Source organism: Diadema setosum, chromosome 20 (genome assembly GCF_964275005.1).
Source record: "Diadema setosum chromosome 20, eeDiaSeto1, whole genome shotgun sequence".
Classification (NCBI taxonomy): domain Eukaryota; kingdom Metazoa; phylum Echinodermata; class Echinoidea; order Diadematoida; family Diadematidae; genus Diadema; species Diadema setosum.
This window is the reverse complement of record NC_092704.1, coordinates 32,798,667-32,820,356: the sequence shown is the minus strand read 5'-3', so window position 1 is coordinate 32,820,356 and position 21,690 is coordinate 32,798,667. Positions and strand designations below refer to the sequence as shown.

The 21,690-nt window shown below is 38.5% G+C and overlaps 1 protein-coding gene across 1 annotated transcript in view; it reads right to left on the bottom strand.

The window, feature by feature from the left end:
* Positions 1-21,690, bottom strand: part of LOC140243617 (uncharacterized) — a 99,125-nt gene that overhangs the window by 17,951 nt on the left and 59,484 nt on the right. Inside the window, exons 31-52 of the mRNA XM_072323283.1 lie at positions 21,499-21,614; positions 20,678-20,872; positions 19,909-20,100; positions 18,850-19,053; positions 18,023-18,262; positions 17,136-17,324; positions 16,165-16,374; positions 15,359-15,607; positions 14,844-15,089; positions 13,978-14,172; positions 12,908-13,226; positions 11,464-11,720; positions 10,600-10,761; positions 9,312-9,473; positions 8,314-8,475; positions 6,627-6,830; positions 5,291-5,998; positions 4,195-4,419; positions 3,504-3,657; positions 2,498-2,653; positions 1,495-1,771; positions 540-830 (exon numbers count right to left, since the gene is read on the bottom strand). Of these exons, the coding sequence (XP_072179384.1) occupies positions 540-830; positions 1,495-1,771; positions 2,498-2,653; positions 3,504-3,657; positions 4,195-4,419; positions 5,291-5,998; positions 6,627-6,830; positions 8,314-8,475; positions 9,312-9,473; positions 10,600-10,761; positions 11,464-11,720; positions 12,908-13,226; positions 13,978-14,172; positions 14,844-15,089; positions 15,359-15,607; positions 16,165-16,374; positions 17,136-17,324; positions 18,023-18,262; positions 18,850-19,053; positions 19,909-20,100; positions 20,678-20,872; positions 21,499-21,614 (5,113 nt within the window). The remainder of the gene's footprint in view (positions 1-539; positions 831-1,494; positions 1,772-2,497; positions 2,654-3,503; positions 3,658-4,194; positions 4,420-5,290; positions 5,999-6,626; positions 6,831-8,313; positions 8,476-9,311; positions 9,474-10,599; positions 10,762-11,463; positions 11,721-12,907; positions 13,227-13,977; positions 14,173-14,843; positions 15,090-15,358; positions 15,608-16,164; positions 16,375-17,135; positions 17,325-18,022; positions 18,263-18,849; positions 19,054-19,908; positions 20,101-20,677; positions 20,873-21,498; positions 21,615-21,690) is intronic.

Below are 21,690 nucleotides of genomic sequence, written 5' to 3'. Positions count from 1 at the left end.
GAGGAAGCTAATTCTTTTAACAAAACATAACGAAAAAACGATATAGAACGTAGACAAGCTAGGATACAGTACATGCCTTTTGTGCGGTGCGAAATTGATCACAGCAATTAAAACTGAGATAAGAAAAAGAAACTTAGAAATAACAAAACTTAAGTCACAATTGTTATTAGAACGGTTCCAGTAAGGGTTGAAATGTGGTCAGAACTACATACAGCATAGACATGTTTAGAACAAAGAACCTGCAGGATGAAATAGATAAAACAAAATAAGTAAGAGTGTGAGTGAGAGAATGAATAAATAAATTAATTAATAAATTGATTAATAGATTAATGAATTAAATGAATGAATGAATAAATAAATTAATAAATAAATAGGAATTCATGTTTGGATTTTCTGTATAGATTGCTCGCAATTGAAACAAATGTTGGCATGCTATGAAAGCACGGGTAATCCTCTTAAGGACTAGTGGTTGCTGCAGTGGGTTTGACGGCAGTAGGAATAAAGAAGAAGGAATGATTGTGGGAATACATCTGCCATACCAAGTCATCACACGTTGATCCAGCTGAGCAATTATGGTGGTCTTGACAGTCGTCCACATTGGTCTTACACGTCTCACCCGTGAAACCCGCAAGACAATGACAGATGAAACCGTCTTCAATGGGGTCACATTGGCCTCCATTCCTGCACGGCGTCGAGTCACATGGATTGGCCGAGAGTTGACAATATGTGCCCCACGTCCCCTCCGCACACTCACAGGTGTATTCATGGACCCCATCAACGCATGTACCTCCATTCTCGCAATCGTTAGTTACGCAGTCATCGATGTTGTTCTGAAGTTTAAAAAGAAAACATTGTTATCAGTTCTTATCACTTGTTTAGGAGACACAACTCTATGTTCTTGATATCACGTAAAATTATTGTTTTCTCTAGAGTCTTGTGAATTTCGGTTCTTGGTATACGTATCACAGCCCTGAGTTTGTAAGGATCGTGATTTATTAACTCTGCCTTAAACATTTTACGAAGAGTTCTACTTGTATGTCAAGTAGATGCACAGTCTTGTCTTCTTTTTTTTTTCTTTTTTGAGGGGGGAGCCTAGTGCAATTGCGGCACTACTTACACTTCTAAACTGTATCATTAGGAAAAGGAATATGAAAACTATGAATTATTGCATCTTCACTTGCTCATCCTGCTGAAACTGAAAACCCTTTACAAGCACACACTAAAGACTGGTGGTTTTCTATCGCCTGATGGGTACAGATTACTTTTATATGGTCATTAAAGTTATGAATCTTTTATCTTTGTGCTTGCGTGTGTAAGGGGGGGGGAGGTGTGACGAAGAAAATAATCACGCAATTCAAATAATGGAATGCAGCTTTGTTTTACTTGAACAGGAGAGAAAACCTTAAGGCTTACACCTCCCCAGGAAGACGGAAATTCAGGGGTATTTTTGGACGTCAAAGGATAAACGCGGTATATGTCAAGCTTCCTACATACCTCACAGTTGTTGCCGTCAAACCCAAGTAGACACTGGCAGGAGTAGCCGCCATCAAGTCGATCGTGGCAGGTTCCACCGTTCTGACAGATTGACAGTGACCTTTGACATGTGCTGACTCTGACGTCACACAAAGGTCCTGTGAAACCATCCTTGCATACGCAGGTGAATGAGTTGATACCGTCGATGCATTGTATGGCTTCGATGCATGGTTGTGCTCTGCATTCGTTGATTTCCGATTGACAGTATCGACCTGTGAATCCTGGTGCACATATACATCTGTGCAACAGAAAGTATTTTAAAAGACGTCCTCTTGAGTGGTAGAAGCGCAATTTAGCGTTCTGTTTTGCTTAATTTTCATCAAAATTTCCGCCGTTACCGTGGCTACAGCCATTATTCTTCAATTCATAAGGTATGCAATTGCTGATTTATTCAGTTTTGAAGCATATTCTTCAGAGATGTCTGATATATGGCGCCAAAGTAAAATTCTGTTTTCTGGAATACAATGATAATAATGATACAATCATTGCATTACTATGACTGATCAACAATGGAAGAATACAATACCCCTAGACTGTTTTTTTTTCTGTATATGGACTTTAATTCATATCGTACAGGGAAAACAAAAATGAGAGACACCGCATTAATTTATGAATGATAATACATAAATTAGCTGTATGATTTTTGCTTTTGAATTTCTATACAAGATTTTCTGTATGCATGTGCAATACACGTGTACCACCAAGTGTAGTTATCCAAGACATAAGGTTTATCATTCATAACTTCGAATAACTTCACCGCAAAGAAGACAGTGAAAGAAAATACATCTATAACAAACTTTCATTATTCATTTTAGTATATTATTTTCACTGGTTAAACAAATTTGTAATATATACCTTGTAAGTGTCAATGATGTTATGATAACCATACAACACACATTTTCCTGGGCTCTTTAAACGTTTCATTATAGAGAGATGATTCAAAAGATGCGATTTGCCTCCTTACCGCGGCCTCTTCCGATCGATATAACAAGTGGCGTTATTGAGACACGGGTTATCTATACAACGGATGTCAGTTTCACAGTGAGTTCCAGTGTAGCCAACCTCGCATTCACAAGTGTAAGAGTCTATTCCATCAGTGCAGGTCCCATGTTGACACAGACTTAGAAAAGGGGAAATGAAATAAAAAGATACAACATGACAATCATTTTACAATGATTCACAGCGGAAACAAAGTTCAGTACTTTCAGCACATCCGAAGAGTATCTAAAATGGCATACCTGCAGGTCTCTACGTAGGTTTTGTGTCATTACTCTAGTCTAGCATTTCCATTCTGCTCTATGCGAATGTAATATCATGACAATCACACTATGCGTGCACAAGGGTTTGTAAGACATCAACCGTGATTTGGAGAGAAGAGATTGTACCTCGGACATGTCACCTGCAGTCACGTTGCATGTGAGTTACATCTTTTCATGAAAACAGGCAAAATACTCCACTTTCTTCTACTGCAATTTGTCTGATCCATTACACACTTCAAAAATTGTTAATAAACCCTAAACGCAACATAATATTGGGCAGAACAGCAATTCTGTCATTTCCATGCTGAGGAATTTCCCTCGCTCAAATGATTCATTTGCATCATCGTTGCATTTGCAAACACGGACGCGTGAACAACGCGTTAGCGTAGCTGAAATGACATGGTAAGCATTCTGAAAGCTAATGCCATTCTATACCCTATCTTGCCATATCTCGTCTTCTGTTATTCCTTTCTTAAAGAATTTATAGGGAAACGAGAACAAGTGCATTATGCCATGTTCCCAAAGCTAAATCCCTCCATGATTCAACTCCCTTTCATTTCTTTTTTGTCTGAACATGGAAATTTCACCATCCCCATTCCACATCATTAAAATATGAACAGACTAACTTCGATAAAGATTATTATCAGTTATTCGAGGTACCATATTCCAGTGTCTTCATGAAGATTTCTCAACGACCGTCACTAAACTTACCTTCCCTCACAGTCATCAATATTGACCTCGCAATTTGTTCCCGTGAAGCCATCCACACACTGACACTCGTAGGATTCCACCAGCCTGATACAGGTTCCTCCATTAAGACAGGGTGCACTGGAACAGTTGTTTATTTCTTCATGGCATGTGCTTCCTGTTATCAAGATGATATTATAGAGTTCACGAAATTTTAGTTTTCAAGTTGACCACACATTAGGTTTGCTTGCAATTTATTGCTTTCTTGGCATTAAAAATAACTTTTACCACTTGGCGAATGTTCAAGTGCAGAGCCTGACAAATTTACGACTATTCATTTGGGTTTTTTTTCTCCTGCAGTTGTTCAATCTAATTATGCAATAAACATAGACAATAATTGTATTGACAGTGGTATACAGGGTATGAAAACAAGATCTCTCCTTGAATATGGTTTCATGATTAAAAAAAAATAACACATGGTTCTCTGTAGATATAAGTAACTGAATTTATGGCAGAAAGCGTCCTCTTATGCATTTGGTAAGAATGTTTACGTGAACGATGGCTCTTTGAATTTGACATAAAGATTTTTTTTTTTTAAATGGACAAGAACTCATCAATCGTATGATAATGATGACCACAGTGATCATGGGGGCATCATTAATAATGCACAATGAGATGCCTACAGTTGGCTGTGAATGAGTTCACAAACTTATACCTTGATATCCTGGAGGGCAGTGACAAACGAAGCTCGCATGATCTCCCGTACATGTGCTGCCATTGTTACAAGGCTCCAGCTCGTCACAGAGACTGATTTCATCAAGGCAGTACTGCCCTGTCCACCCGGCCTCACAAAGACACTGAAAGCCTTGAGGGTCATTGACACACTCGGAGTTCACTCCACACGGCGCGTCCGCGCACCAGTCCACATAATCACCACATACTGGTCCTGCAAAAGTCGGAAACAACAATATTCATTTTAAAGAAAGAAAAACAAAAATAGATAGAAATGAAATGTTATGTATTTTTTCACAGCATTACCACCAAACATTATTAGAAATAGTTCCGAACACAATCCTAAAGCAATATTGAATACACATATACAGACCAACGCCCCGAATCGATAACGTTTAGGCATTCAGTGCCGGTGGAAATATATTCATTCTTTTCTGGAAAAGACAAAATCAAAGGACGCGACTTTCTTGTGGTCTACCCTTTTCACCGGATTGTGCTGTGCAGACATGTGCATGCATGACAAATATTAATTTGAATATCTTTCCCCTTTTTTGCACAAAATGTGTGTGTTGATAACGAAACTAATTAAAGAGGGAAAGACCTTACACATCTTGAACCGTTTCTGAATTCTCTGAAGATGCAAAATAATAATATAATTGATTCAAAAAGTATTAAAGCAACAACAAAACTTCAATAAAAACACACATATATATATATATATATATGTGCATATATATATATATGCACATATATATATATATATATATATATATATATACAAATATCTCGTAACACACACTGCTAAGATGCGACGGCCCAGGGGTTTAGCAGCTGAAGATACACGTCTCACTCTCTCTCTCTCTCTCTCTCTCTCTCTCTATATATATATATATATATATATATATATATATATATATATATATAATTATATACATGACAAAGTATACAGAGTCTGTCGAGTCGTGCGAGGCCTCAAATTGTGATCGAGATGAAAGTTAAAAGGTACTCTTCACGGCAAATAAATATTTTCCCTTTTAACTGCCTTCAGGACTGAATATACAATGTAGGTAAAATATCACACTTGCCAGTAAAACCGTTGGGACACCCGCAGGTGAAATTTGTGTTTCCATCGATGCATGTCGCCCCATTAAGACAAGGTTCTGATTGGCAGAAGTCCACATCCACCTCACAGTGAAGACCTGTATAACCTGTCACGCACCTACAAGAATACTCCAAGCTTGACTCGGAGAGAGCATTGCATGTTCCTCCATTCTCGCAGATGACACCACTGCACGCCGTGATTTCCTCCTGGCAAAACTCTCCAGAAAACTTTGCAGCACAAGTGCAGAATGTCCCATTTCCTATCTCTGTGCAAGTGCCATTATTCAGGCAAGTGACGTTGGCGCAGAGGTCAACATCTTCTTCGCATCTGCTGCCCGAGAAGCCAAATGGACAGTTGCAGATGTAGCTGTTGACGCCATCGATACATGACCCAAGATTGAGACAGGGACTGGATTGGCATTCGTCTATATTCATGGAACAGTTCACGCCCCGATATCCTGGCGCACATTGGCATACGTAACCCATCACTGCCTGCTGGGATTGGGAGCAGGTAGCGCCATTCTTGCAGGGATCCCCTGCACACAGATCCACCTCAACGCTGCAGTTCTTTCCATTGAAACCAAATGGACAACTGCACTCGAAGTCTCCTAAGGCACTTGTGCAGGGCGCATTATTCTCACACGGTGTGGAGAGGCAGTAGTCTATTTCGTTTTCACAGTTCACACCTGGTAGGAGTTTCATATTCAAGTGAAAGAATTACAGTGAATGATATCGACTCTTGCAGTGTCTATTCGGTTCGTGAACTTTGCATTTATGAAAGAGAATAAACATGTGTATCTTGCTCGTGTTTGTATCATGTCTGTCGATAGAGAATAGACATCATATCGAAATTGGCAGTGAAACAATCTGACAAGGTTTCAAATCATCGCTCTTTTTTAGTTTACTTGGGGGCGCAAGTAAGTTTACACATATTCTGGTTAAAGAATATACTTCCATCATTGGATTGTGCTCGGGTTTTATTTTTTGTTTTGTTTCTTTATTTTACATGGTATAATTACGAAGGCAAAAAAAAAAATGGAATAGAATGTATGAGGAGCGCTTCCCCAATAGAAATGTACTTCACATTATGTTTTAATTCTAATGGTAAAAAGGAACATTCACACCAAGGTCGGTACGCCGTGCTAATATTTTGTTATTGTTATTGTACATACATGGACAAGGAGGCAAGAAAAAATACTTTCGGCTGATGGAAATGAAATGAAAAGAGAATGCCATGATATCATGATGTTTTCAATTATGAACATAAGGAATAGTCATGTTAAAAACATGTAAACTTTAGGATTGTATACATACCTTCATATCCTTGAGCACAAGTGCACTGAAAGCTATCGACAAAGTCTGAACACGTTGCTCCATTGGCACAAGGGTCTGATGAACATTCGTCAATATTTATCTGGCAGTTCTTGCCGGAGTAACCCGCCTGGCACGTGCAGCTGTAATCGATGCCTTCATTTATGCAGAAACCACCATTTTGACAGGGTTCATAATCACAGGCACCTGGATTTAAGTTTGAAAAATGAATACTCTCGTTAATTCTTTATCACATTGAATTGAAACTACCCATATATGAATGAATTATAAGTTATCTAATGATAATCAATGAGCACTATTGATGTTTTTTTCTGTTTTAATGTTTCTTATGTGTGTATGTCAACAAAAATACCATAGCCACCACAGGGCTATCAATATTTACCTATCGTAATCAGGGAGTATACAATGGCCAAAGGCCTTTTTCTGGTCTCTCGCTTTCCTATCATATCCATAATATTTATATAATATTGACTGGCCTCGAGGGAGATACCAGAAATATTGCCCAAACTGAAAGAATATTGCCCGAGTCGAAGACGAGGGCAATATTCTTTCAGTGCGGGCAATATTTATCTGGTATCTCCCTCAAGGCCAGTCAATATCATAATTATTACCTATCCCCTAGGTAAATTAAGAAAATACGTGAATACAGCTATACACTATGATATAGATCAAGCCACATTTGACTACCTGTAGATCATCACCAACATGTCGAATAATTGAAAAATTTTTCATCAATGTATATCATTCAACTCCAACTTCAAAGATACATATGTAGTTGTAACAGGCGAACTTCAAACATCTGAACGCTTTTACACTTTATTTTTGCTTCTGTTTCAATTTGGAGAGTTGTAATAACTGATGGTCACTGTGCAGTTTGTCATTGTTTGACGCGTCGTGCTGCTGGAACTAGTGGAAGTGGTCGACCTTTGTATGAGTTGATTTATCGGCGTTTTTCTGCGGTGCGTGTAATCGACACGCAGCGAATTCCTTGAATGTTTTCTCTTCGCGGTCGATCGGAATGTTTACATGAGGTGGGAAGAGAAGGAGTTGAATCTCTCTTCCCATCTCCCTGTTTTACAGTGCACTCCCGTTATAACGAACACGCGGTTATAACAAAAATCTGGTTATAACAAAGTAAAATTGGGCTGCAATGTCATACACTCTATGTATTTCTATCGTTTATTTGTTCGGTTATAACAAAATTCCGATACGACGAAAGAATAACTGCCGGTCCCGAGGATTTCTTTATAACGGAGCCCACTGTATATGTAAAACCCCGGATGCTCGTAATATGCTCTAATATCGCCCGCTGAACTCCCGACCCTGCAAAATAACAACTGTAATTGCCTCACAAAACTACCTCGTATAGGTAATAATATTTGATATTACTGTTTTACTTTGTCGTTACTTGTTTTATTACTTCCTATGTTCGCATGTCTGTATCTCATTGTATTGGAATACATGTTAATTTGTTTTTCAATGGATATGGAATATGCAGACCTTATCTGTTTGTTTGTTTGTTTGGTTGGTTTTAGTAAAAGATTACTAAGGTCATTTTTACGGCATCGTATCACACACACACACACACGCACACACACACATCTTCGTAAAGACCAAGTAGATATCTCTACACCAAACAGTCAACGGACATCAATTTTAAGTTACTGACTGATGCACTGAGTGGGACTGGTTGTTCCATTGTGACGTGTTGTGGTGTTGTCGGGGCATGGGATGCATTGCGTCCGTTGAGCCAAACTTTGGTAGCTTCCAACAGGGCAGGGAGAGCATGGAGCAAATCCGGACTCAGAAAACTCCCCTGCCTTGCATGGCTCTTTGTGACGTGCACAGAAAATAAAGAAAGAAGGAGAAATCGAGGGAAGAAGAGTGGCACAAGGATAAAGAGAAAAAAAGAAGTGTAGAATATTACTGCCCCGGTAAGTCATAACGAGCAAACTTTTCTTTCTCTTGTTTTTGGAGGGTTTGTCGTCATGAGCATTTATCAAGAGAATCCAACAACGTTTGCGAAAGGTCACAGTGTTAGAGGTCAAAATGAGCTAAAAGTATCTGTTCTGAAGCAGTGACATCTTCTGAGGCTTTGAATTAAGGACGGTAAATCAGAGCGAACAAGAAAAAAAAAACTTTCTTTGACGACTTCTTAAGTACAAAGGTATATCTCACATAACATTTAAGAAATGAAGAAAACACTCAAGAAGAGCCACTTTCAAAGACAGCGTGTATGCACGCATTAATGACTCTTTAAACAAATTTGTTGGTCAAATTGCAATTTTAGAACTTGGCATATTTTGTGGGGAGAACAACATTTTGTTTTTACATAGAAAGCGTATGGAACAAAGTGACACGAAGAACTGGATATCATAAACTTAGGTGTATCAGATACAAAAGATAGATTGTTTGGGTTGTGTTTGTCATGACAGCCTACAAAGTGTCCTTGATTGCATGACTTTCAATGCATAATGCAGAAGCCTTAATTCCAGTAAACAGAAAAGACAGTGACAGTTTAGTGTCATGATAATGATTGTTGTTCTAAATATAATACCCATCTACTGCAAAGCCATGCAAAATGATTGTCATAATAATTAAAGTGATTTAAGCCTTGAAATCAAGTAGACGAGTATATTGTCAGATTGTTACTAGCTGCAAACTCACCGATGCATTGTTTTGAAGAATTAGATCCCTTTTGTCTTGTTGTCATTCCCTCAGGACACTGGTTACATTCAGTGCTAAAGGAGGAGTTCTGATAGGTTCCAATACCACATCTATAGCATGGCTCCAGGCCCGTCTCGGAGGCAAATCCCGGCTTGCAGATATCTGTTATTAAAAAAAAAAAAAAAAAAAGTGCTACGTCTTCATGCACACTGCATACCACTATATCAAACTTTTGTTTAGCGTTGGAATCAACCATAGATTTAAGTGAAGTAAGCATTGTAAGCGTATCACCAATTAAACAGCATCAATTTAATTCACAATACACCAGGAAGAAATGGGTCACAAGTGTCATCAGTATTATAGTTATTTACGATTATACACTATATATTATAACATGTAGATACACACACATATATATGCATATATATAATATATATATATATATGAAGAGTTTGTTTGCAAAAACCGATAAGTCCATATTTGCCAAATGGAGATAATTATTTGCGATTAAAGGTCAAGAAAAATAAAGAGAATAATAAGAAAATTTTTGCTTCTTTTGACCATAACTTCAAAAATAAACCTTTATATGTAGTGTCCAATATATCATTTAAAAGGTATTATTTTGTACTTTATGACAGATATCGCATTTCAAAATCTTCAAAAATGGACTTATCAGTTTTTGCAAACAAACCCTTCATATATACATATATGCATATATGAGTGTGTATCTACATGTTAAAACATGAACGTTTTTCAAAATGGTCTTCTCGTTCAATTTCAGATTTAAGCATTCAATTTCCTCATACACAGAAACGTAAGAATGATAAGCAAGAGTTATTTTGTTCATTTGATCACTGAAATTGGCTTTTACTTCATCATCTTCATTTCATCCTGATGAATAGCATTTGTTTATATGAATATCCATTTTTTCTTTTGCTCATCATTTCATGTGAATTTCAATATTAATTCTTTTCTTCATCAAGATCATCACATTTTTTTTATATCTTTAATTAAAATCTTTATTTTCATCATGATGACAATATTGTGTTACAAATTTATTTTCAATACAGACGTCATGCAGGATAGTTATTTTAGATAAACCTGTCCATTTACTAATAAGTTCATCTGTAAACCCCGTATGTTATTTTAATATTTTACTGAACTTCACTGAAACTGAATTTCATGCCCGGGTGGCACAACTGATTTTAAATCACTTTAAAGAATGTTTTTCCTTCAGTAGCGAATAGCCTTCAAACAGTAAAAGAGCCGACCCCTGAAGAACTCTTACCAATGCACTGTGTGATGTTTTTGGCGCCAAGTTCCAGAGTAGACTGACCACCTGGACACTGGTCACATGTGAACTGGGCAGCTTTGCTCTGGTATGTGCCTATTTCACACTGCAAGCAATTCTTGGTTGTGTTGTCAAAGTAGAACCCTGTCCCACACGGAGCTGTTACAGATAGAGGAGGAACCACGAGTTCAACTTTTATTTTGCAGATAAATAAATATTCAATATTAGTGGCGGTAATAAATGCACATCTACATAAAGGCACTGTTACTTTAAAACTGTTTTATAACAGATTCAAGCTTTCTCTTAATCCCTGCCATAATAATTATGAAATACGAAAATGATCAGTCTCGTAGTTGATATGGAGACGCATTTGGTCCACGAAGGTAAGCAGTTACTAAATTTTTCTACGAATGTGTTGTGGCATACCGTTTGTAAGATCACAACCATGCCGTGGCTTAAAAAAGCTTCCTATCATTTTCAAACAGTACTATGAATGTTTTCTGACATACCGTCTGTTAGATTATGAGCATGAAGTAGCTTTAAGAAAGCTCTTCTCATCTTATGCAGTAATAAGTTACTGCACTGCAAAACTGAATAATCACTTTGTGAAAGCTAACAGACGGGGCCTTCTACCACATGATATGGTATGGGATACCTTGCGCATTTTCCTCTGTGAAGATGTCAGTAATAGTAATTCAAAAGGTAAAGGCTGGTCTCAGTTTCTTCTTACATCACCTTCCCGAGAGATTCATTATTACTTTTCATTTAAGAGAGAAGGGTGATATTCTTTATGCAAGCAAGTGAGTGAAGATGCAAGAAGTGATTTTCACGCCTGTAAAGAACTTTGAAAACGATTCTTACTGCAGTGGTAGTCTTCGTTATCAGCCGTTAAAGGTGGATTGCAGAGAAGTTCTGCGTATTCGAAATCATACGAGTCTTCGTCCACTGTCAGGGTGACACCGATTTCCGAACTGGCGTTTGACAAATCCAGCCGATTCTCCTCAAGGGCTTGATATGCGTGATCTATTAAATCCCCTTCTGCATTATACGTAGCATCGAAGTCGCTCACACTGCTGCTCTGGTTAATTGCCATCGACATTTCAAAATTGATTGTAAACCTAGACAATAAAAACAAAGGTGATATATAAAGTAAGACTGATGACAGGCCGTTAGTAAGGAATATCACAAGCTTACACATCCACATACAAACAGATCTGTTTCTATGAGAACGGCAATGAATTGAATCTATGAGTGAGATATGACGAAGAAAGGAGAAAACGGTGCGTAGCTTTGATATCATTATTCCTCTTACTGTTCCTAATTTTAGGAAAAATTGCAAGAGTTGAAAAATTGGTCTCCGCCGGGAATCGAACCCGGATCTTTTGCATGGAATGCCGACGCCTTAAACCGCTCGGCCGCGGAGACGGCAGAGCAATTCAGGCAGACCCAAGCTCGATTATATAAATTGCAAACGCATATTATTACATATATAAAATGAATCAAATGAATTTAAAGTGAATTACAAATGAATTGAATTCTGATTTTCCTTATGTGTTAAAGACCAGAGCAGAAACAATGAGATATCATCTTCATTCAATGTGACTCAATGATTAAATTAACGATTAAGTTCAATTATTTGTACGTTTGTTTTGGGGGTTTTTGTTTGTTTGTTTGTTTGTTTGTTTTTTGTGCCTACTGCAAAGTATTCACGGTTTACATTCACTTATTCGTGTGATATGTTGAATAAAACCTTTGATCTGCATCGCTTAGAAATTGATATTAATAATGATTTATTTATCAATGTATTATTTTTTATTATTATTACTTTTCTGTTGGATAGAAATAAAAGATCAGGTGAAAGTGAATGGAAAAATACAAACACTCTTATGGTTACCAATTATGATAATAGTTATTACAAAAAGTTAGTTTGTGCCTCAGTGTATCATTGATACATTTAATTTTACAGTATAAGTTACACTACACTGAGCTTCATGCGTACCTCAAATCTTTAATGTAAAGGGGTATGCGATCCGTCGAGATACCAACAAAAATGATGCTGTGATATGACAGATTGTAATCAATGATCTCCGTGTGTACAAATTTAATAATTAGATCGCAGCGGTTGATCAATATTTATATAGGTCAGCCGTTGCGATCTTACAAATTATATTATAGTGTATGTAAAGACAAAGACAAGTGACTAAAAATCTTCCATAGCACATCTTCACTCTTCTACTCAAATTATCTCTTGATTAAAGAAACATTATTATCTTTCAAATTTGCAAATGGAACAACAACAACTAACACATAGTCGGAGCTATCAACATCTGTCGTCCTCTTCCGTCGTTTCGCCGTCGACGGGCGAGAGCGACGTCGTCGTCCGGAAGTCTCTTCAGCGCTCCGCCGCTTGCGCCTAGTCCCACCATTGTACGGGCCACAAGTAACTTCCACATTTTCAACTGTGCACTCCACGTCAGGGGTGCAGGTGTCCGAGTGGTAGAATGATTCCTCAAGAAGCTGTAAGAACGCCTCGGCAATCTGTTCATTGGTTTCATTTGACCCGCAGGAACCGCTGAAATACTGAAGTGTACTTGGCAGATTTGCTCGAGTTCCTCGTCTTGTTTCTACGGATTGATGCGGGGAAGAAGAAGGATGAACAATTATTTTCCCACTTATTTACTCTTTTGATGTTTTAATTGACGCCATTACATTACGTCAGCTATCTCTTTACCGTGATATTTTTAGGTAAATAATATCTCTTTTCATGCTTCGGTTCAAAGGCACATTTAACTAGATATGAATAGGACCAATGAAATGCATCGAAACTACAAATCTTATTCCTAAGTTTGAAGTAAGGAAGAAGAAATGTTGATTTGAAATGTTCAGAAAGATTCAGGTGGCGTGGTGGATTCAATGAATGCTGCCGACGAAGCTGCTGCTGCCAACTAAACTAAAAACCCATCAGCGCGCAGAGCAAGTTTATGACTGGAGTATACAGTTTGTTTGTTTGTTTGTTTGCTTTTAAGTCGATGAAATGCGAGCCCAGAATCTGTCTCTCGTAGTTTGGTGAACAGCACGGTTGTCACATACTCAACATTTGACATAATATTATGCTTATTCAAGTATCATTTGGCGCCCCAGCGCAACTCTGACAAACTCAGTGAGCACAATTTACTGTTTGTCAAAGTGTCACAAGCATTTGACAACCTAGCCAACGTGTATCCTTGCAAGAGTTTCGTAAAACCGACGGGTACAACTTTAATTAAGTAGTAGCATAGACCATTTTAGTATTATACATTCATGTTATGATATTATGCATGCCAGGCTGAAATCTTATCAAGAATAAAAAGGTAATTTGTCATGAATTTCACTCACCTGTGCAGTCAGGCACAATAGCATGAGGTTGCCATGAGCCTGAGGTTCCACACACGTACTGCTCTGGGATGTACAGCGCACTTCTGGGGACATCGTAGCTCTCTTGGCACAGAATGGAACAGAAAGTACCATGTGTCCATCCGTCACAAGCCAGTGCGCCATTGATTGGTGGGTCAAGGGACATGCAGGGGACGGCTGATTGAAAAAAAAAAAATAGGATCAAACCAGAGAACCAACAAATTATTCTTGATGGATTATTTCAAGAGTTCATTTGATCGTTGGGATCATGACAAATATCATGCACATAATACAGCCCTCTTTTGCATTCAGAGTATCTAAGCAGGGGCTGCAAAAACGGGAAAGGAGAGGCTGAACCCCCCCCCCCCCCACACACACACACACACACACGGACACATACACACTTTCATTCTTGAAAATCTTGAAAAACCCATGTTCTTCCCACACTTTAAAAAACAAATAAATAAATAAACGTTCTGCGACCCATGATAAGTAACATCTCATCAAAAGTTCGTCCACAGGAAGTAGGAAGAGCGTTTCACGAGAGCCTTAATTATCTCGCACAATACCTACAGCGCATGTGTGTGCGTTTTGTAATTTGCTTACAGCATGGCTAAAGAGCTTATAGAACAAAGTAATGTTGCATCAACTTGAGATTCAAAGGGTCTGCTTTTAACGCATTCCTTCAAAAGGTCATGATCAGGCTATGATCAGCAGTTTATTTCCAGCACATCAATGGCACAGCTAGCACCTAAAAAACAAACAAATAAACAAACCCACAAGCATAAGACCTGGAAGTCCATGTAATGAGGAATTAAAAAACATCAGCAAATAGAGATTTCACATACGTTGGACACTAATGGTGAAGGAGCACGTGGTTGCCCTCTGGTTGTCCGTGTTGGTGGCCGTGTAAATGACGAGGTGGTCGCCGTACACGAAGTCCGCCATGTGGTCATCATACGTGCTGCTGATTTCAAGCTCGTCTCCCGTCACCTCTTCGAAAATTGGCGGGTCCCAAGAGACAGTAGTCGTCTGCTGACTGCTGTTTAGACTCCGATCCGGTGGACAGTACACCAGGACAGGTGCGAGATCGTCTGGTAGGAAAATAATTGGTATTCTGGTTTCTTGAAGGAAGTTGAGTTTTAATTGCTTCACGGAATCAAATTAGATAAGTTCACTATAAAATGCATTTCTATTTGTGGGATGATGATATAAACAGAGGTCAACGTAATAATATATTAGAACGTTGACCATGTCAAAGATAATTACTAAATGAGGTATGACGACTAAAGATTACAAAAATGACAACGGACAATTACAGCGAAAAGTGTGCATTTCTGAATGGTAAGTGTTCAAAACCCACCTTGCACATAAACGTAAAACTGACACGAGACGCTGTTATTGGCATCGTCCGTAAAGGTGTAGGTGCAAAGAGTATCCTGGGTAAAGTTAAACGGAGATGTCAAGTCAGGAGGAGACGTTAGAACATCAAGACTGGTATCAGCTGAATCGATGGCACTAGGAACGTCAAAGGAAACCTCCACTCCCCAGGATTCTGTCTGGGTGGCCGTGATGGGGGCCGGGCACGACGTCAAAGTTGGAGCCGTGAGGTCTTGGAATAATGACCAAACACAAAGAAACGTGGAAAAAATGAAACAAGCATATCTGTTTTCTTGTTTGATAAAAAAAGAAATACTGTAGGAAATCTATTTATTAACTTTTTAAAGCCTAAGTAGTTATTATTTAGCTGCTGTTATACATGTCTGAAATCATTAATTGTGTATTGAGATTTGATTGAAAGTTATGTGCTTTATCGATCAGAATCTTTCCTATCATCATTATCGGCACTGTCATTGATATCATTATTATCATTATTATGAATATTCTCAATATCATTATACTGCTTGGATACGTTTACGAGAGTCTTACGTAATGATATTGCACAGCTAAAAAGATTGCCTATTTCCAGTTTAAAATCAGCAATGTCTGAAATAGTTTTAATTCATTATGTGTGTGTATGTGTGAGTGTACGTGTAAGTGTGGGTGTGCCTGTGTGTGTTGACATAACCCCTTTGTACATCTGAACATAATCCATTATGTATTTACGAAAGCCCTCTGAGAAGGGTTTGGTGTATGACACCTAAATGCGCTAAGAAGACCATTATTAACCTCGGCATGCAATGTTGGATGAACTGTTGAGGTAGCGGCTCCATTGTCCATCACTTCCACAAACAGTTGGTCCTCCATCGCCTTCTAAAGTTCTCCCATTAGGGCAGTAAGGGGTACATGAGGTTCCCACCTGAACCTGGGATGACCCCGCACACGTTGCTGGACTCACGGAGACATACATCGGTAGCTCCAGTGGATCGCAACGGTACGCTGCTCGTTACAAATTGAACAGAATAAAAATCAAGCCGGGGATATAAAGATGGCAAAGAACAAAAAACAATTCATTCCGATCTGACTCTCCCTATATACCTACTTTATTTCATATACATCTGCTAACTTAAGACAAATCCTTCTATTGGATATTTTCATTGCAATTGAGTCTATGACACAAAGCTGCCAGCCGGATTTGCTCGGTAATCACAGGAGCAATGTCTAAATTATGACACAGATAATTCGTACAATTTTTATTGGGGAAGGAGAAATTTGTGATTTGGAACACCTGGAACTCATCAAGAGAATTTTGGTGCACTAAAACAAAAGGAATCTACAGGTATGGCAGGTAGATGGTGCCTTTCCATTTTCCCCGAGTACATGAACGCATTATGGATATTTGTGTAATCTTCACAAAATATATAGTATAGTTTATGGATTAGGAATAGGGTATGCTACTGTCGTGTGTAATAGTTTAATCTATTGGACAGAGTGCTTACGAAAGAAGATATACTTCATGGCAGAATGCTGACGTGGTCATTGCATCATAATAGGACCCTCGCAACACTTCAAGTGTTAAGAAAATTGCTACCGACACACTATCTAATTATCGTATATATGATACCAATAAAGGAATGTGTACAATTCAACCATCAAGAACACTTTTGATGCATATATTGCTTTCTTTTCATACTTTTAAAGGGATCTTCTTAATTGATCATTTATCAGATTTTTATTTAGATAAAATCACTCGTGCAAACCTTCACACATAGGAGCTTCAGTCTCCGCCCAGTACATCTTGGCTCCATCAAACTCACAGGTGACATTACTGGATCCTGTCAGGTGATAGCCAGAAGCACAGGTCACATGACATGTAGACCCCCAGTGAGTGTCACATGATCCTTCGAAGGAGCTTCGTGCAGGTAGCAAGTATGAGGAACATCTTCGTACTAATAACAAAAATGGAAGGAAAGAAAATATACATTTTCACGTAACGTGTACACAACAAACACAAACATCAACAGGCACGCGTTCGTTCTTTGCTAACATTCCACTGCCGACTATTAAAACACTTTTGCATTACATTGTAACAAAATTAAACACTGCTGGTATTTGTAGGACCTTTAATTTTCTTTTGAAATATAGAACAAACAATAACTTAAACGCGTCTTCACCTTTTCGGTACAACTGAATTGTATGAGAAACCCAAAACTGCCGACATAACTTTATTCAGAGTGATGATATGGAGCGATAATGGAAAGAGTAGTGCATTCCCGTTTTAATGGAGTTCTCGAGTAGGCGGTTTTCTTTCTTATATCAAAATTTATCTATAACTGAACAGTAATTCATACACAAGACATGCAGATGATGATTTGTAACTGTTTTTGAACTACAGTAGTGGTGCATTCATTTTCGACTTTTTGTGACAAAAATCTCAAAATAGTTTTCATTCCTCTTTGCCCTCTTAGACTCTTTTTTTTTTCACAGTTTTATTTATTAAAGTTTCCATTATATTGCCGCCACCTGAACGGTGACAATCAAACAGATAAAAAAGTCACATCCGTCTTTGAAAAAAAAAATATCATTAGGGACTTCGGTAGATCAAATCACACCAGACCACAAGGGTCTCCACAGAGGACTGTCTCACCATCTACGGACACTTCAAAGGAACAGGTCCTGCTGTTGCCCGCTGCGTCCTCCGCAGTGCAGCTGACCCTGAGGTCACCTTCATCCATCTCACCCATCTCCTGGTCACATGATACCACGGGATCTTCCCCGCTGTTGTCGACTGCTGTCACGTTCCAAGTCACGTTGGCGCGCACTTCACCGCGTTCTGGATGGACCGTTTCATCACCGGGGCACGCGATGAAATTTGGAGCTTCGATATCTGGGTGTGTAGTAAGTACATTGGAAGTCTAACCGAATCTGAGACGATCAATTTCCAGAATGCAGTATATGAAATAGGGAAAATATGTTTACCTATGTGTGTTGCTGCACGGAGATATGGGAAACATAGAAATAAAAAAAGCAGACATTACAGAGAAATTTTCTATAGGTTTGACAAGTAAAATGGACAGAATGTGTAATAATTCCAATCACTGTAATTAATCATCATGTTTAGAGTGAGGTGTATGCAAATCAAATATCTTGAATGCACGTGTATTGGTAATGAAAATTGTATATAACACGTTGTTTGGGCATTCTAACTGCATACAAGAGCAATCATATTTCAAGTGAATACTCGACTTTATACATGATGGTAATTTATGTATTATTCTCAGTACCACGGTATCAATCAACCACTTCTACGTCAAATCACGAAATGCAACAACTAGTGTCTAACGTACAATGTATTCTATACGTGTGTTGACTTCTGATATAGCGAGTATTTGCCCTATCCGAACAAGTTACCGGGAACAGAGATTGCCAGTCTGCTTTTGAGTGTTAACATTGGAATCTAGATTTTCTCTTCACCTGTACACATGACCTGCGAGAGGTCTCCCGGTGTCCATTGACCATTCCCCTGACATTCCAACACGGCAAAGTTTGAGGGCTGGAGACGGTAGCCACTCCTGTCACATGACACCACGCACTGCTGACCAAAGACTGGACTGGACATACAGTCTGATGGAATGACCGTCCCGCCCGTTGGAGGTTGGAGCTCATTGCAAGATGTTGCTGATGGTTTGTTGGTGGTATTGAAATAATGACAACTCCAGTCAATCACAATGAATTGACATTGATTTTACAGATTGAAATTGATCATGTTAAACACCATGTTACCAAAACCCCGCGGCATTTTCTTGTGCATCCACTACAACATTAGCTCATGATTTTATAACATCTGAATTTCTGCAGAACGTGACATCCATGAATTCATTCATCTGTACGAGTCTTGTTTTACAGTGCTTACACTATGCAACTCCTGCCCATTGTGCTTGACCATGTATGATCGTCTTTTGTATGCTGAGTTGCAAAAAAACATTTCACGCATCTTTTTATATGATACAAAGAGTAATTTCTATAGATGTTCGTCATTCCTCTGACAATTACAACAATGTGGATACTGTTACTACGAAAAGCCTAGACTTTCACTTTTTGAAACTCTACGTTTATTAGCGTGAAATCATAAGAACTTTTACATTTTCCGAGTATGATGATGAATGTGATTCAATTTCTAGTTTAAATACCGACAAGAACAGTAGTGAAAACAATGATGATAGTAATAACAGAAATCTTCCTCAAGATCATCAAGATTTATCATCACCATCAACATCACCATCATCATCAGGGTCGTCTTTGTCCAAGATAACCTTTTTATTGTTACTAGTTTTTGCCTAGGGACGTAGGACATGTGACAGGGTCCAATCGCTGTATCTTCGATTGGAAGTCCTAGGCTTTTTGTTGTAGGTTCATGGTCTTACCTATACTATGCCGGGATAGTGTCCCCGCTAAGACGATCCAAGTGGCTTAAAACAATGACAGGGATATTGATTGAGAATAATGGGAGTGCATGGTATCTAAACTACCTACCATTACAGGAGAAGTCTTGGCTGGTCCACGTCCCATCTGCCTGACATCTTGGCAAATTGTCTCCCACTCCCTCGTAGCCATAGGGACAGTACAGGATACACTGGGTGCCGTAGATCTCTGTGTTAGGCGGATCTTGAGTGCATCCCGATTTGATGCCGTTGTTTGGGACCGGATATGCCGGACAAGTTTTCGCTGTGAAGAAACCAAGCGGTCGTTACCACAAATAGTTACGTCCTGCAGTAGTATAAGCTATAATATTATATCAATAACCTCTCCTGTTTTAAGTTTTATGGTTGTGTTAAGTTCAACTTTGCAGTTTGGATTGCGTTTAGGTTGGGTTGGCGTATATGCTTCTTTTTATTAAAAATTCTTCACTAGGGTCAGCATATAGTAGGTAATACTCACATTTATTTACGCCGTCTTCAGTACTTGGCAAAGTATCAGATTGACTCTAAAATGTGAATCAATGAATGTCGAATAAATGAGAATAATAATTTTTAAAAATCCAAACCTCACTCAACCACATTGCACTGGCGTTAGTGATTTGCACCAATATGTAACTTTATATTGATGTACATACCCAACATTACTGATCATGTCGCTGATATGCTAAAATGTTTCGAACATCGACAAATGATATTTTTTTTAAGTGTCAGCAAGACAGTAACACAGAGCGAGCGAATTATGCAGGAAAGGTGCTAGTGTAAGTATGAACAAGTTGGCGGGAATCCCCTCCCTGATGACAACATCTCTTTAGAGGTAATCATACGTTCACATGTGGGCTGAGTTCCATCCCAGTACGCCGATCCCTGAGCGTCAGTCAGCTCGCACGTCCGCTGTGTTGGTCCAGAGAGCTCGTAACCTTCATTACAGGTAAACGAACACTGGGTGCCATAAACGAGGTCGCTGCTGCAGTTTACGACGGACCCGTGATGGGGTGTCTGAAGTTGCTGGCATCGCTTGACTGTACGGAGTGAATGTTGAATAGTTGATGGCATATGAACCGTAGCATTCTAAATTAATGCCCTCTTTTTTTTTCCAATGTATATTTACGGCAAGAATGTCAAATAAAATATGAGCCCCCTCGTACATTTCTGTTATGATATTTGATATTCTAGGACTTATTTTGTTCAATTTGTTCTTGTCCTGCCTCAAATCTATATTTTTTTACATAATTAACGAAAGAATTCCGATGCTGGGGAAATTTTGGTGAAATATCCCTTTCAACCATAACGTTAAAAGAGTCGAAATGCATGCATCTAGCGTTGAACAAAGCAAAGACTAGTAATTAAAGACGATCGCAAAGCAACTTTTCTGCTTTAAACCACATACCGGTAATGTTGTTTCTGCCTGCAGGTCCTACCAAAGTTTTAAATATGTCTGTCTCTAGCTGTACCAAAAGGGAAAATATAAAATTTCATCACACTTAAGACCAAAAGATATTTTCAAATTACTCCCAATCATTATCATTTCGATGTTTGTACATGCTTGTACATGAATGTGCATGTGAAATGATGATACAGAAACCAATAAATCAAAATCAAAATCAAAATCAAATCAAATGTATAAAGACTTAATTCAATTCCTTACCTGTTACTCGGACGTAGAGGTCACAGGTTGCTTGATTGTTGGTTGCATCAGAAGCGGCGAATGTTATTCTTGTCGTTCCTTCAGGAAACTTGTTATCGTCTGGCAGGCTTGAAGTCCTGTTTCGATACGATAAGAGCAAAGTTATGACAGATTATTGCTTTTGCTTTTTGTTGACTTTACATACATAGACTA